Here is a 16617-nt window from a genome sequence, read left to right on the forward strand (position 1 = left end):
GTGGTGGTGAAACATACATCAAATATACTATTTTAATCATTTTTAAGTGTGCCATTCAGTGGCATTAAGTATATTCACATTGTTGTGCAGCCATAACCACTATCCATATTCTTCCCAAATTGAAACTCTGTATCCATGAAACACTATTTTCCCTTCCTCTTTCCTCCCAGTCTTTGATAACCATTGTTCTACTTTCTGTCTATGGATTTGAATACTCCAGATACCTCATGTAATTGGATTTATATAATCTTTGTTCTTTTCTGTCTGACTTACACTTTTATGTGTTTAGGAAGATGATCTCATGCTGGGCTCAGTTGTGCATACCATCCCAGCTACTTGGGAGGCTGAGGCAGGAGGATTATGTTTGAAGCAAACCTGAACTTAACAATACCCTGCCTCAAAATAAAATTAAAAGGCTGGGAATGTAACTCAGTGCTAGAGTGCTTGTCTATCATCCACAAGACCCTAGGTTAAATTCCCAGTTCAGAAAAAAAGAAAGAGAAAGAAAATATAGAGAGATAAAAAGAGGAAGAGAGGGAAGAAGGAAGGGAAAGGAAGAGAAGGAAAGAGAAGGAAAGAAAAACAGACTCAAGGGAGAAGAGTAGGTATTTGAATAGGGATGGATTTTTACCTTGACATTATGGAAATAAATCAGTATGGGGCTGGGGCTGTAGCTCAGTGGCAGAGCGCTTGCCTAGCATGCATGAGGCACTGGGTTCAATCCTCAGCACCACATAAAAATAAGCAAATAAAAGCAGTCTGTCCATCTACAACTATAAATTTTTAAAAAAATTATTATAAGCCCCAAATTCTTTGAATCAGACTTACTTAAAATTATACTTTAAATCATGACCCATAAGTTTCAATAGTACTTAATGGGAACCTTCCAGTGAAAAGATTATTAACATGAGAAGTTTTAAACTTAATGCTTAACCATGTATGACTGCACATATGGTGGGATGCTACATCATGTACAACCATAGAAATGTAAAGTTGTGCTGAAATTGTGTACATGAATCAAAATGCATTCTGCTGTCATGTTTACCTAATTAAAATAAATTAATTAATTTTAAAAAAATTTAAAAAGTATTTATTTATCACTACCATGTGTGCTGGGTTCTAGGGACATGTCAAGAAATAAAACAGAAATTATTTTTTCAAGCCCAGGGCCTCTCACATGCTGAGCAAATACTCTACCACTGAGCTACAACCCAGCCTCTAGAAAATGCTTGATCTCATGAAGAACTCTGTCTAGTCTAAAAGGGGAAGTGTTAAGAGCACATATCAGGTTTGGGCACAGCTAATCTGAGGTGTCTGGGCTCACAGACTGTCTGATATTTGGATACATCTTCAAAATTATATTCTTCTTACATTTATTCAAATATTATTCATGGTGGTATGCTGAGTAGATTTTCAATTAATAACAACAGCTCAGCTCCCTCTTGTGGATGCTGTTAATATATTGAACATAATATTTCAACTTATTTCAAATTCTCTTTGATTTCATTTCCCCCCACCATTTATGTTTCTGGACATCACTAGTTATGCTACTTAGGAACAGAAAATGTTTATACAAATATAGTTTTAAAGTTTTGTCCAAATACATGTTAAGATTATTGTTTTCCTGACTTTTGCATCAGCAAATAGAATCACACCGGTTCTCACTTCAGTTTTCTCTTCTGAATCTCCAAATCGGATAGTTTTTTAAGATATAGAGTACAGAGCTTAAAATTTAGGTAATAGAAAAATATGAATTATTATCTCTAAAAATGACTATACCATAGATTGTTCAGGTTTAGAATTTTAGCCCAGGTCACCTGCTGTATTCAAATGATACATACCTGGTTGATGTCAGGACTAGTGACATGTTGTTAAGTTTCCACCACAATATATTAAATGAAGATAAGTCATTCTCCTAGCATTGGCCAGGAGAGTTTTTAAATTTCCCACTGGAATGCTCTGTGTATTTCATCAGGAATGAAATGGAGTCAGGGGTTACATTTTGTTATGCATAAAATAAATTACATAAGGAAATCCATGTGATGCTTTAGCATCTGTTGTGCTGTGGGTCCTTGGGTGCTTAAGATTAATTTGGGGGATTAAGAGAAGCTGGGTAGTTTATCTTCAAACAACCTGGAAAATCAACAAAGACAATGTTAGACTGTGTTCTCTTGTCAGAATCCACTCCCGTCCCCTGGAAGCTAGCTTCATCTCTAAGTAAAAACTGTAACATTTGCCAAATAGAATTTTGGTTACAAGGATTAAATGAGATGATGTATATAAAGTTTAGTTTCTAGTTGGTGATATGAAAGGGAAAAAATGAGGGCAGTTGTTGTAACGGTGTAACAAAAATAAAGGCATTCTGATTTAGGAATAGATGGAAGATAGACTACATACACACTTTTGGATTTATAATAATTTAATATGTGAAAAAAATTAAACATCACCAATCAGTGGGGAGTGAAGTAGGGAATTAAATGTGCAGTAAATAATGTCAAGGGAATTGATTGTTCACTTGAAAAAATTCAGTTAGATACATATATTATAAAATGTGTCAAAACAAATGCAGGAGGGGGCTAGGGATGTGGCTCAAGTGGTAGCGCGCTCGCCTGGCATGCGTGCGGCCCGGGTTCGATCCTCAGCAACACGTACAAACAAAGATGTTGTGTCCGCCAAGTACTAAAAAAAAATAAATGTTAAAAAAAATTCTCTCTCTCTCTCCCTCTCTTTCTCACTCTTTCTTTAAAAAAAAAACAAATGCAGGAGGGATTAACATTCTAGGTACACAATCAGCAGAAGGGACTAAGGAAAAAGATCAATAGATCTGACTATATAAGCAGTTTTAAAATGTTTTTTTAAGGTATGGAAAATCATCCAAGTTGAAAGGCAAACAATGAACTTGGAGAAATATTTGCAGAAAATATGAAAAGGTTAATATCTTTACCCTCTAAAGATCTAATAGAAATACATAGGAAAACATTGAGATCTCAAAAGACAAATAAGCCACAAACAAGCCAGGTATGGTGATGCACACCTATAATCCCAGTGACTCAAGGAGGCTGAAATAGGAGGATTGCAAGTTCAAAGCCAGCCTCAGTGAATTAGTGAGGCCCTGAGCAGCTTAGCAAGACCCTGTCTCAAAATAAAAAATAAAAAAAAGGGATGAGGGTGTAGCTCAGGGGTTGAAAAAATGTATATATATTTGTAGCTCAGCTCAAATATATATATATATTTATTTTTTTGGCCTGGATATATATATATATATATATATTTGGTGCCAGGATATATATATTTATATATTTTTAATATTTATAAATATATTTATTTATATGCCAAGAACATAAAGGCAAGTTACAAAGGACAAAAATGCAAACACGATTAACAGGAGAAAATACTCAGCTTCAGTAGTAAGCAGAAAAAGCAAGTCAAAAATACCATGTTTTGCCTCTCAAATTAGCAATGATTTAAAATAATAAATACTGTGACGGTATGGTGAAATGGACACTGATTGTTTCCAAATGGAGACAAAGACGCCACCATCCAGATGATAGATAAAATTAGCAAGATGTATCAAGAGTCCTAAAATATTCATATTAACATTAAAATATCCACTCCATAATAGTAAAAAAAACCCTGCTACATATTGAGAAATAAACTTCATAAAAAGGCAAAATCTCTGGATTTTAGAAGCCTACAAAACCGTTCTCTAGAAATAACACTTAATATATGACCCTATCAGGAAAGATCCAATATTGTAAAGCTATCTATCTCCCCAGATCAATCTATAAATTTAACATAGATCTGAGTAAAATCTCAATGGGAGAAAATCCTGGTTGGCAAAATGATGCTATTTATAGTTAAACTGGAAGAGAAAAGTAAGATTAATCAAGAAGGTTTGGGAGGAGAGAGTCAGAGGACTCCTTCCCAGAAAACCAAGCAAATCCGACTGTGAGAAGCTGAGGGTGCGGTGCTGGAAATACTGTAGACCAACAGGATGGTGGAGAATGTAAGGCTCAGACACAGACTAATGTACAGGTTGTGGTTGGATCTGGAATGTCCCCAAAGGATCGTGTGTTGAAGGCTTGATTCCCCCACGAAAGTGTTCAGAGGTAGGGCTTTGGGAAAGGGATTGGATCATAGGGTCTCTGACCTCATCAGTGGATTAATCCATTGAGAACTGAATAGACGACTGTGAGATGGGGTCTAGCTGGGGCAAGTAGGCCACTGGGGACATTTCCTTGGGAACTATATCCTATCCCTGCCCCACCCATTGCTTTCTGGCTGCCATTAGATGAGCAGCCTTCCTCTGTCACACCCCTCTACCCTGATGTTATGCCTCACCTAAGGCTCAAAACAATGGAGCCAGCTGACCATGGACTGCAACTTCTGAAACTGAGAGCCAAGATAGATCTATAAATATTTCCTCCTTTAAGTTGTTCCTGTATGTATGTGTGTGTGTGTGTATGTATATATATATATATATATATATATATATATATATATATATATATATATATATATATACTATATATATAATTTGTTAAAAAGTGACACTTCAAATTATTGAAAACAATTTTGGGACACAAGCTAGAGTTAAAAAATATATAAAGGTGTATTCCTACATCATATCGTGTACTAAAATGAATTTGGATAGAAAAATTGTAAAATGTAAAATGTATAAAATAAAGTCATAAAAGAAATGCTAGAAAATAGGTGGTAATTTTTATAAACTTAAAATGAGAGCAACAACAGAAGTCATAAATATTTATCTGACTATATAAACTATCAAAACACCATTAGCATTAAAGAGATAAAACTGTACTAGGAAAAATATTTGCAGCATTTATAACAAAATGTCAATATTTTCTTTAATATAAAATGGAAATCTCAGGTTTACTCATAAAAAAAGTGAAAACTTAAAAAATAGTGTTTCATGTATTGCATCATAAAGATTTTTTGAATGGTAATATCTAGGGTTGGTTAGGGTTAGGGAAGTGGCCTTCTCACACTGAATTGATAGGAAAGTCAAATAATACAATCTGTCTAGTTGAAGTTTGTCAAATTTATAAAACTGTTGAAAATTCCAGGAAATTGTGCAAAGGCCTATCAAAGTGTGGCTCTTGGTTGCGAAAAACTGGAAACCATCCAAAGGGTTAAGATAGGGCTTTGATCAAATAAATCAGGACACGGTTATAAAATGACAGCCATTGCAGACTATGAAGCAGATGGATTTATTAATATGGAATAAAAAAAAAACAGCTTGTGATAGGAAAAAGAACAGGAGAACAGGAGAGCAGGGTACGCTGAAGAGAGCAAGAATGAAATACCAATAACCAGGCAAAAAAGGAAGGAATGGCTGGCTCCTATTTGCCAGAGGCTGGCCCAGGCCAGGCCTTCTCTTTATGAACACCTTTTCCCTCCCCTCACCTAATGAGTCTTGCTAATGACACTGCTGAAGAAATTCATTGTTAATTGGCCTCCTCCACTCTCCAAGGTCCCAGTTCCTTTCAGAATAAGTGCCAAAAGGAAAGTAACTCTTTCCTAGGAGGCCCTTCCCCCTGGTCTTATTAGCAGAAGACAATCTGCAAATCCCTGGGCTTCCCTCAGCCCCTAGGCTTTCTTATTCTAAACCCTCATTTGGGAGCTAATTAGAGAACTCTGTTCTTGGAACTCACAAGGACTTCAGTCCCCAATCCTGGCCCTGACTGTCTCAATGGAAATAGTTGCTGGAGGAGAGACTCCTGAGGCCCTGAAGAGCTGAGGAAGTTTACAAAGTTTATCAATTAGTTTTCTCTTGTCTGATATATCAAAATATACTGAAGAGTTTGGGGACTCAAGAGATGAATCCCAGTGTGTGGGGAAGACACGGTGGTTTCTACAGGTCTGAGCCCTTCACTTGTTCTTTCACGGAAGGGCAGTCAAGTGTGGTACAAGGGCCATAGCACTGGCCAGAGGATTGGAATGACTATTATTTAGTGGATTGGGTGGATAAATCCATGTTCTACCCCTTATTAGAGAGAGAGAGAGAGCACAGACTCTAGGAATATGGTAACTCCTTCAACTAAAAATCTAATAGAATTTTAACAGCTACACTATACCTAACATCAACTCAATAATTTTAAGCTCAAGTCACTTAATCCTCAGAATAATCATTTCATAGATGAAAAAAATTAGCCTGTAGAGCCGACTTACCTGATGTCATATGGCGGTGTTAGCCCAGGACCCAGCTCTCACTATTCCTCACCCAATGCTGCCTTCACTGGTGACCTGATGCAGCAAGAGCCTGGGCCTTCCAGCTTATTCCTTGCCACATAGAAGATTCAGGAATCATATTTACCCTTCCTGATATTCTGGCCTGGAAAAGCATCTTTAACTAACAAATAAATGTCTGAGCCCCACTAGGGCCCTGCTATTTTTGTCGCCCCAGATTCCATGAACACAAACTATAACAACAAAGTTAAATACTTTCTGATCAATGTTCCAAGGCTTTTTCTTGAGGTCACTTCTTTCTGTTTTGCTGCAGTCTGGCAGGGCACAAATCACAAGCCACTCAAGCAGAAACAAACTTTATTTCCGAACTCCCACAGCACTCCACGCACACTCCCCGGGAACTCTCCCGAACGCCACTCATGCGGCTCCTCCAGGAACACACCACACACCAACCGGAACTCTCTATCCCCAACCAACGTGAACTCCCCAGGCAATCCTCACGAGAACTCAACCGGAACTCAACGGGAACTCCCACGAGAACTCAAAAGTACTGGCAAAATGCTAGGTGCCATCCCAACTCTGCTGTGGCTCTCAACATTGTTTCCATTCATTGCTGCCTCTCAGGCCTTCACATCTCTTCCTGGCTCACTGCCACCATATCTAATTTGGGCATCTGTTCATTTACTGATGCCCCCAAACCAGGTCTATCCATCAGAGATCCACGGTGGTGAATTGTTGATGGGTTTATGTACCTGTTCTCAGTTTTATTGGTGAGAACTTTCCATTTAATTGCCCATATTATTTTCCCTCTGTCCTTTAGCATTTTGTGTGGGTCTGAGAATTTACCATGTAGTAGGTGAATGAAAAAAATGTCTAAAATTCTTGGAAGAGACTAATTTTATAGATACAGGAATTGAGACTCCAAGAACTCACTAAGGTGCTTGAGACCTGGATTAGACTGGGGTCTCCATATGTCCTGTTGATGGCTTTCTTCATTCAGCTTTACCGCCTTTTGTATTTCTGAGACTTATTGCACCTAGAATCAGTATCACTCTGTGAATTTTGAACTACTCAGTGATTTTCTATAGACAGGGAGGAGGTGAAGACACTGGCCTAGAAGCCAGTACTTGGAGGCTGCTCTACACTCTAACTTCACAGGCTCTGGCAAATCACTTAGCTTGTCTTTTACCTTTTTTATCTGTGAAGTAAGGATTTTTTTTAAAAAAAGGCTCTCTTTCTTACTCTCTAATCCTGGCCCTTATTGTCATTGTGGATGACATTCAACTGTGTTGTTGCAAAATCCAAATGAAAACTTAGATTTTAAAATGCTTTATAACTACTGTTATGTGCTATTAGAATAGTAAGAGGAAAGTGACCTACTGCTAGAGTTCTCCCGAATCCCAGGAGCACTTTTCTCTGTGCTGAAAAATGGTTAGGCTCCAGGTGTAGGCTGGAAGGGGGATGGAGGATGTGGGAAGTAGAATGGTTGCGACGTGTGGGTGCATCTCCAGGTAGACACATGCAAATGCTCCACTTCACAGGTGGGTCATGGGATGGCCTCAAAATTCACAGGTGTGTTGAGGACTGAAAAGACCTGGAATGTGTTCCTTTGGATATGAACCATCTGAAGTTGGGGCAGGTGGACTAAAATATTGCTTTGAGTTCCTTTAACTGTCAGGAGTCTGAACCTACATTCACAAAGGGCACACATTAATCTCAACCAAGGTTGAACATTATCTTCAACTGGACTTACATAAAAAAGAGTTAAAATAGGCAGTCAGGCAGAGGTGCTAGGGCTGGGTAGATGTTGAGGAGGGTGACAGATGAGGTTTGGTGTGGCATGGAGCATGATATTTCAGTTTTCAGGCCAGGACATGGGGAGAAGCAAAAGGTCCATTGGAAGTATTCTCTATAAGGTAGAGACAGTTTGGTTTAGCTTTCCATTTGGGAGAGGAGGGATGGACAAGATAACCACTTCATGTTTTTCCCAGGCCTCTGAATCCCAGAAAAATGGACACAGTGGCCTTGTAAAGGATGGAGAGGCCAATGTACTAGTTTTCTCAAAGGTGAGGATGACAACAAACACTTTGAAGGCTGGAGAGAAAACATCACCACCAAATCACTTTATCCCTTCCCACACCTTCACAATTAGCACTTTTTAAAATCTATTTTATTATTTTTTTTTTTAAATTACAGTGCTTGGTGAAGAACTTCAAACAATGTCAGATAAATGAGATAAAACTCAACTTCCCTCTCCATTTCTCAGTGTCCTCCCAGTACTATTCCCCTCCACAGAGGGAATCATCACATATAATCGGAGGTTATTTACCAGGATGCTCTTCCCCCCATTCAGATGTCACATCACCAACGCTTTCTAAATTTAGCAATATCTGCTAAATAGCTTTTCAGGTCAATAAGGAAGTTCTTCTTTTTAAACAAAAATATGCTTTTTATTTAAATTTATTACATAAAACACAAATTACTCATTTTTGCATTAGCAGAGTTGGGAACCATTAGCTTTGGAACAAGAATTAAAGAAAGATAAACACTTTTACATAACTTATGATCATTTATTTATTATCACTATCCCTATAATATTCTTCCAGTCTTTGGATGCTATAAGATTTCCCACTCTGGTGCTCTGTGCTCAGCTTTTGCCAACTCAATGCTGTTTTTTTAGTTTTTCACAAGGACACACTTTCTTCAGTTTTAGCTTCAGGCAGTTTTTTCTTAATTTTAAGAACTGGTAATGGGGTTTATGCACAGTCAGAAAAACTTCTCCCTATTATGCCAAATATAGTGATCATTTTGCTGCATCAGAAGAAAACTTCTTTTTTAAAAAAATTTCCTTTTATATCTTTATATCATCCTAATATTGACTGGGTGTTCTAGGGAGTTTTGAAAACATCTGGCAGTTTCACTGACCTCTGATAGAAGATAAGTCTCTTCTCATAGGTCATGCCTCCTACTATCAGTTAATCCACAAGACTGCTGGAACCTGGACTATCTACTCAGCTCTCAGCTGGGTGTTTGGAGGACGTGGTGTAATATAATGCATGGAAGCTGTCCTTAAGGAGCTTAGGATCTAGTTGGAGAGAGCAAAGGAAGCTGCAAGAAATACAGAAATTATTGTGACAGTGTCTTTCTTTGTGAGCCACAGAGAAGATTAAGAGTAGTGACTCTGAGCAAAGGGAGGCATGAGTCACCTGAAAGAGCCTGTGGTTGAGAGATAAAATTCGAGTTGGAGGGGCTAGGAAGAAAAGATGGAGGGCCTCACACACCTGCGTAATAAAACATCCTCATGGTTTTGGAGGAGGGTCTTGAGAATCAGCTCACACACTAGCATGTAACTGTGTTCTGCCTACACCTGAGTTAGTCAGGAAGTGAACGCTGGTTTTGGGAATAGGTATCTGATGATCCTGTTCTGAAGAAGGTATCGGCAGTATACTCCGACAGGTACCAACACTCTGCTCCTAGAGTATGTCAAACCCCAATTTAACATCACAATCCTAGATTTATTTCTTAAAGAAGGAATTGAAAAAAAATTACCAAATAATATTTATATAAATATAGCTCATCTAAAAGTAGGGACAAGCATTTTTCTTTTTATTAACATTTTAAATATGTCAGGTGAACAGTCATTAAATTTAAAACAAAAACCCACAAAATAGTTCATTTCTCATTTCCTGACCCACATTATAATTTTTCTCCCATCCGTCTTTAGTCCATTTTCTATCAGTAACTTGGAAAACTCTTTTGCCTAAGCTCTTTAGCATTTGTCCTCAATCCAAGTCTACCCTGAACCATTAGAACCAACGCTGAAGATTTCCCCTGCCCGCTCCCAGGCCTTCAGCATAAGCAATATCTGCTAAGCAAGTTAGGTGGGTGATCAAGGAGAGAGGGGCATTTTGATACCCTTGTCCTATTCATGCTGGGGGCCTCTTCCCTGTCAGCACCCTCTTCAGGGCGCCCTGCACATCAGGGTTTCGGAGGCTGTAGATGACTGGGTTCAACATGGGACTTAGGATAGTATTGAGGATGCCAATCCCCTTGTCCTTATCCGAGGCTGAGACTGAACCCAGGCGCATGTAACTGAAGAAGCCGGTTCCATAAAAGATACAGACCACAGTGAGGTGGGAGCCACATGTGGAGAACGCCTTCTTCCTCCCCTCAGACGAGCGAATCCGCAGTACTGCAGCAGCAACGTGGGCATAGGACACTGAGATAAGGATCATGGGGATCACCCCCATAAAGGTGGCTCCCACAAACAGAAGCTGCCCATTGAGGTGGATGCTGGAACAGGAGAGCTGGAAAAGGGGAGGGAGGTCACAGTAGAAGTGGTTGACCACATTAGGGCCACAGAAGTCAAGCACTGATACAGCCACTGTGTGAGTCAAAGCATTGATGAAGGAGACGGTGCAGCAAATGCCCACCAGGGCACCCTGGACTTCACGGCTCATGCGAGTGCTGTAGGTAAGGGGCCGGCAGATGGCCAGGTAGCGGTCGTAGGCCATGGCAGTCAAGAGGTGACAGTCCACACCAGCCAGAAGGTGGAAAAAGAAGAGTTGTGAAATGCAGGCAGCATAGGGAACTCTGCACTGGGAAGCCAGGAGACACACCAGCATTGGAGGAACAGTGACGGTGATGCACCCAATGTCCAGCAGAGACAGGTTCCCCAGGAAATAGTACATGGGGGTGTGGAGTTTGGGCTCCACAAAGATGGCAGCCAGAATGCTGAAGTTGCCCCCCACTGTGATTAAATAGGCAAAGAAAAAAATGACAAAAAGAATGGGTTGCAGTCCTCTATTTCCTGTTAGTCCAAGAAGGATGAACTCAGTGACACCTGTCTTGTTTCCCCAGGCACCAGGCTCCATAGGCCACTGTTGAAGTTGTACTGAGAAGAGGAGACTTAGACCTGCCAAAGGTAGAGAGTGACACACAGTAGGCACATAATCTATGTCTTTTAGACAGTGGAGTACTCCAGCTAGAACATCTCCCAATCAGGAGGGATACGAGCCTACACTGAGGCCAGGTTCCTGAAGGCTCACCATGCCAGACATTAATACTTTAGTTACTGGTTAAGAGAGAGATGCAGGGAATCCCAAGGAAAGGGCCTGGAGCAGAGGGAATTATTCCAGGGACCCAGGACAGGAGGATAAGACCCCGTGAAAACAAGAGACATGAGAAAGATTAAGGAAAAAAAGGAGTGGGAAACAGACAGTGGGATTTAGGAAACTGTATACTCTGAGTGTTAAAATAAGCACTTCATTTTTTTTTTAAATTCTCATAAAAACTTTACGGAGTAACTACTAGGATTTCTATGTAATCAGGACACTGAGATTTAGAAAGGTTAAATAAGGGACCTAAGATCATCAAACTCTGGACAGAATCGTGTCTCAGGCCTAGCACTTTCTGACTTCTAACCTACACTTTAATGCTATATCGCTTGGACATGGTTGTTGTTGAGGATTTATGAATGAATTGTCTATAATAAAGAAAATAATGGAATTTAAAAAGTTTTAGGTATTAGGATGTCTACAAATATTCAAGGAAGCCAAGATCTCATTATTTTATCCTTTCATTCAATTATTTGTTGAAGGTCATAGTACTCTGGGTATATTTTTCTAACATATTTATTTATGTATGTATTTTTTTAGTTTTAGGTGGACACATTATCTTTTGTTTTTATGTGGTGCTAAGGATCGAACCCAGTGCCTCATGCATGCTAGGTGAGCACTCTACCACTGAGCCACAACCCCAGCCCCTAGGTATATTTTGATGATAAATCTAACATGCTGGTCATGAGGTGTGGGAGGAAGAGAAGGTACAAAGATGATTTTAAGGTTCTTGGGCTAAGAAACTGGGAAGATGAGTTGCTAATAAATGTCACCAGGAAAACAGATGATTTTGTGCATGCATGTCAGGGAGGTGGGATCAGGAACTTTTCCAAGGGAAAAGGGAGGAATTGAAGTCCTTGAGAGCATTGAGGTGGTTTCCACTCCATCACATATGTACAGGTACCTGGAAACGATTGAGGAGTGAACCCTAGTGTGACTGGGGAGCGGTCTTCAAGGCCTCCTTATTTCTTTTTTACATGTAAAATTGTTTTATTAAACTATACAGTCCTTGTCTTGAAATCTATTTCTCACTGGAACCACTTGCTGCCTCTACAGCTACCATCAGCACAGACGATGCTGGCTGTCTACATGGATTATTCCAGTAGCCTCTCAATTGTTCTCCAACTTCCTCTCTTCCCCTCCTCACACCATCGCATCCCTTTATGGGAGCTGGGCAGACATGAATATCACATCTACAATTTTTCTATCTGTATTTTTACCTAACATCCTGTAATGGCTCATTTGGTTGGTAATCTATAAAGACAATTGGGAATCAAACAGATATGAAATAGGATAATAGATTTTAATATCCTTATGAGATATTTATGGATATTCTATTTTGATACAAAATTCAACAGATGATAGTTGCAATGTGGAATCTGAAAAACTCAACAAACTTTTCAATTTTAATCACGTTAATATATCCTGCATTTTAATGCATCTTTAACCAATTATGTGACTCTGTATCATCAAGTCCTTGGTCATTGGAAAGTATTGATTCACTGACCTACAGATCTTCCAAATATTGGCCTGATTATTAAATAATATTTTTAAAAACTAACATTTTTCTCTACTATACAAATAAAAAAAATAAAGTAAAAAAAATACATAAAATGCCAAAGGGAATTTCTGGAATGTCTCCAGGGACACATTAAGACTGGTTACAAGCATAGATATTCTTCCTTTGACTAGACTATAGAGAAGCAGTTCTCCAAGTGTTATCCATGGAGAATTATGAAACTCTGTGCATCACTCAGCCAGTTTGTGTGTTAAAATTATTTTCAAAATTATGCAAGGATTTTCTCTCTTGCTGTTTTTCACTGTGCTGATATTTGGCCTGATGGTACAAGATCAGCTGTGGGTGAAACTATGAGTGTCTTAGCAGGAATCACAACACTGACACTGAACTTTGGTGTTTGTACTCCTCAGTACAATACACATTCAGAAAAAAAGGTGTGGTGGGTGAGGAGGAGGTGGGGCAGGAGCAGCAGCAGCCATCATCTTCAGTTAGGAATAAAAAAAAAACACCTCAACTCTTATGGTAACATATTTTAATACATTGACTGATGAAATGGAATGTATTTATAAAGCATTTCTACTACATACTAAAGTGCAATTATCTAAGAAAAAATACTACGTGATTGTTTGTAATGAAAATTAAACAGCTAACATTTTAATGGAAAACTATTTTTATTTGAAAGGATAGTTGACAAATAAACTCTATTTATTGTATTTCTGTATTTGATTGTGTTTTCTTGAAAATAAACCAAGTGAGCAAGTCCTCTAAGTAAACAACAGAAAGTACTTGTTGCAATGATAAAACTTGAGCTTCCAAGTAAAAATTAGAATATTGAAATACTTGCACTTGACGATTTTCAAACTTCAAGGCCTCCTTCTTCTGGATGCTTGCATAAACTGGGCCACTCTCACTCTGTTGCTAACTAGTGCTTTTTTTCCCCACCCCTCAGTACTGTCTCCTTTCTGTGCATCAAAAATCCAACCCTCAATTCTCAGGTCCAACTCATCATCCCAATTTCTTAAAATGATTTTCCTTATTCAGCCCAATCTTTACTGGAGCTTGCCCTCCTGTGACATCACAGACAATGGTAACCTGACTCATTCCAGTATTTTCATATATGGAAAGGGATAAGAAGCATGAAGAAGAGTAGTTTGTCCGGAGTCATGAGAGAGCCATTCAGAATCAGTAGCACAAAACACGGAGCGTAGATTATGCTAACAGGCTACCATAGGTGAGCCTTTATGCTCCCAACACCTCCATCCTGTCCTGTTCTACAAAATCTATTGACCATCTATTGCCAGATAGATGAGAAAAGTCAAGTTCAAAAATATTAACTTGACTAAGGTCACATATGTCAGATTATGTTCTGAGAAGAGAGAGCTTATTCATTTTCAGCCAATTCCTGCTGTCTGCCAGGGACCTTGCCATGTATATGAATATGTAGATTAGGTAAATATGTTCATTTTCCCTTCTCTTCCAGTGACTTAGAATGAAAATCTCATCATTATAGTTACTACCACCTTGGAATCCAGCAACACTCAGGCCTTCATCAGGAAGAGGCCACCTGAAGCTCATGAATGAGTAGAAGACCTGGAGCTCTGGGCAGGCCTGTGGTGCGCTTACCTTCCTGTGAGTGAGCTGGACACCTGGGGGTGGTTCTCAGAGGGCAGTGAGTGCCAAGCTGACCCAAGGTTGCCTGTCTCCAATAGGCTTAATAAAGGGAGCAAGGCAGGGGCCCAGAGAATCTGTCCCAGTGTTCTCTCCACTCAGGAGCTAATTAGCATTGAGAGGCCCTAACACCAAACTTCCCCAGAGGCTGCACAAGAAGCCAGAGACAGACAAACAACCTCAGTCCTTGAGGATTTCTCCTATCTGCCTAGTATTTTGGACTCTTAAAGAATCATTAGATTCATGATAGCACTCCCGCCTCCTAATGTTTCCAAAAAGGAGGAAAGCTATAGTCATCAGATTGCAGATCTGGAAAAGTGTCACCAAAAAACTCTGATGACTTGCGGTGTCCAGAGAATGGGTTTGGAGCTCACACTGAGCCCCAGATAATAACTGATTTGGGTACATTTTTTTTCTCATTTATTTTTCACATTTTTAAAGGTGTAATTTTTAAAGTTGGTTTAATTAAAGTATAAATTTAATTGTAAAGTTTTATGGGTTTCAGAAAAGATTGAGTGGTACTTATAGTACCTTCATCAATACAGACAACATTTCAATGATTCCCTTCAGGTCCCTGGTGGCCCTTTGCCATCAGTCTCCCTCCTCTTCACACCTTAGCCTGTGGCAACCTCTAATCTCACTTCTGTCCCCATGGTTTTGCCTTTTTCAGAGTGTCATTGTTAGAATTTGGTTGTGGATTGTCTCCCAAAGCTCATCTTCTCTTTTGTTGCTGTTTGCTCACCAGCATATAAACAATACAGCTACTCACATCTTAAAAAAAAAAAAAACTTTTAAGAAATTCAATACTCCCTTAATATTTGTTTCTCCATTGGCTACCTCAGCACGTCCCTTCTTCCAATCATAGCTGAACTTCTCCAAAGAGTTGCCTTCATCTGCAGTCTCCATTTCCTGACTTTCCATTTACTGGATCCTCCAACTGCACCTGCTCCTACTCCAACCACCTCTCTCCGAGTGCCCTTGGAGGGACCACACTCTGCTGGAATGGCCTCCTCCCTACCAACCCATGGCTTCATCTCTATCTCCTCATTTATTTGTTAAGAGCACTTTTTAAAAATTTTTATTTAAAAAAGAAATATGTAAATTTAATATCTTTATGTAAAAATAGCTTTCTAGCCCTTCACTATACAAACACATACAATGAACTGAGCAGTGAGTTATAACATTTGGCATATCATTATCATTTGACAAGGACAGAAGTAATTGGTCATTGGAAGTGTTGATTTGTTCAGCTGCTTCTGAGTGCCAATCTGGCCAAATATTGTCAAGTGCCTTGGAGAATTTTATAGCCTTTCAACTAGAGACACCACTCCCAGGTTTTCATCTTTAGCAATTAGAAGAGTGTATACAGGTGAATGTACAGGAACACTTGTTGCAGCATTCAGATTATTTGAACCAACACAGGTTCACCAATATAAGCTTATTAAGTCTATTTTCCTCCATTCAGTCAAAGGAATACTATGCAACCACAGAAAAAAGATAAGAAGACCTATGTTTAATGTCATGGAAAGATGTTTGCCTATATTATACAGAGCTTTAGATGTAGAAAAATTCTTTTTTATAAATATATCTTATGAATAAAAAGTGTTTACACATATATCCTAAATATTCATAATCATTATCTATGAATGGTCAACCTATGGGTGATTTTTCATTTTGCTCTTTTGGTGTATGTGTGGTTTTTGTTGTTGGTGGTGGTGGTTTTGGTGGTAGTAGGGATTTAAGTCGGGGATGCTTTACCACTGAGCCACATCTCCAGTACTTTTGGGGGTTTTGTGTTTTTTTTATTTTTATTTTTTTTATTTTGAGAAGGGTCTCACTAAGTTGCTTAGGGCCTTGCTTGCTAAGTTGGTGAGATGGGCTTTGCAATCCTCCTGCCTCAGCCACCAGAGTCACTGGGATTACAAACACTTGCCACCACATCCAGCTCTTTTGTACTTTCTAACTTTTCAATAAGCATACATTTTTTTTGAATTATGGAAACAGTTGTTTAAAGCTATAAATTCAATAAATAAAATGATAGAAATGTGCAGACAGGGGCTTGCTTCAAGTTTCAGTCAGGGGCAACAAAGATCTCCATTTAGT

The 16617-nt window shown here is 39.0% G+C and overlaps 1 protein-coding gene across 1 annotated transcript; it reads right to left on the reverse strand.

Moving 5' to 3' along the window:
* Positions 1 to 10136: 10136 nt before the first annotated feature.
* On the reverse strand, positions 10137 to 11099 carry LOC143410093 (olfactory receptor 3A10). Its single transcript, XM_076870771.1, has one exon. It carries the CDS (start codon positions 11082 to 11084, stop codon positions 10137 to 10139), a length of 948 nt encoding a protein of 315 aa, XP_076726886.1. The 5' UTR covers positions 11085 to 11099.
* Positions 11100 to 16617: the final 5518 nt, after the last annotated feature.

Source organism: Callospermophilus lateralis, chromosome 11 (assembly GCF_048772815.1).
Source record: "Callospermophilus lateralis isolate mCalLat2 chromosome 11, mCalLat2.hap1, whole genome shotgun sequence".
In the NCBI taxonomy this organism is placed as follows: domain Eukaryota; kingdom Metazoa; phylum Chordata; class Mammalia; order Rodentia; family Sciuridae; genus Callospermophilus; species Callospermophilus lateralis.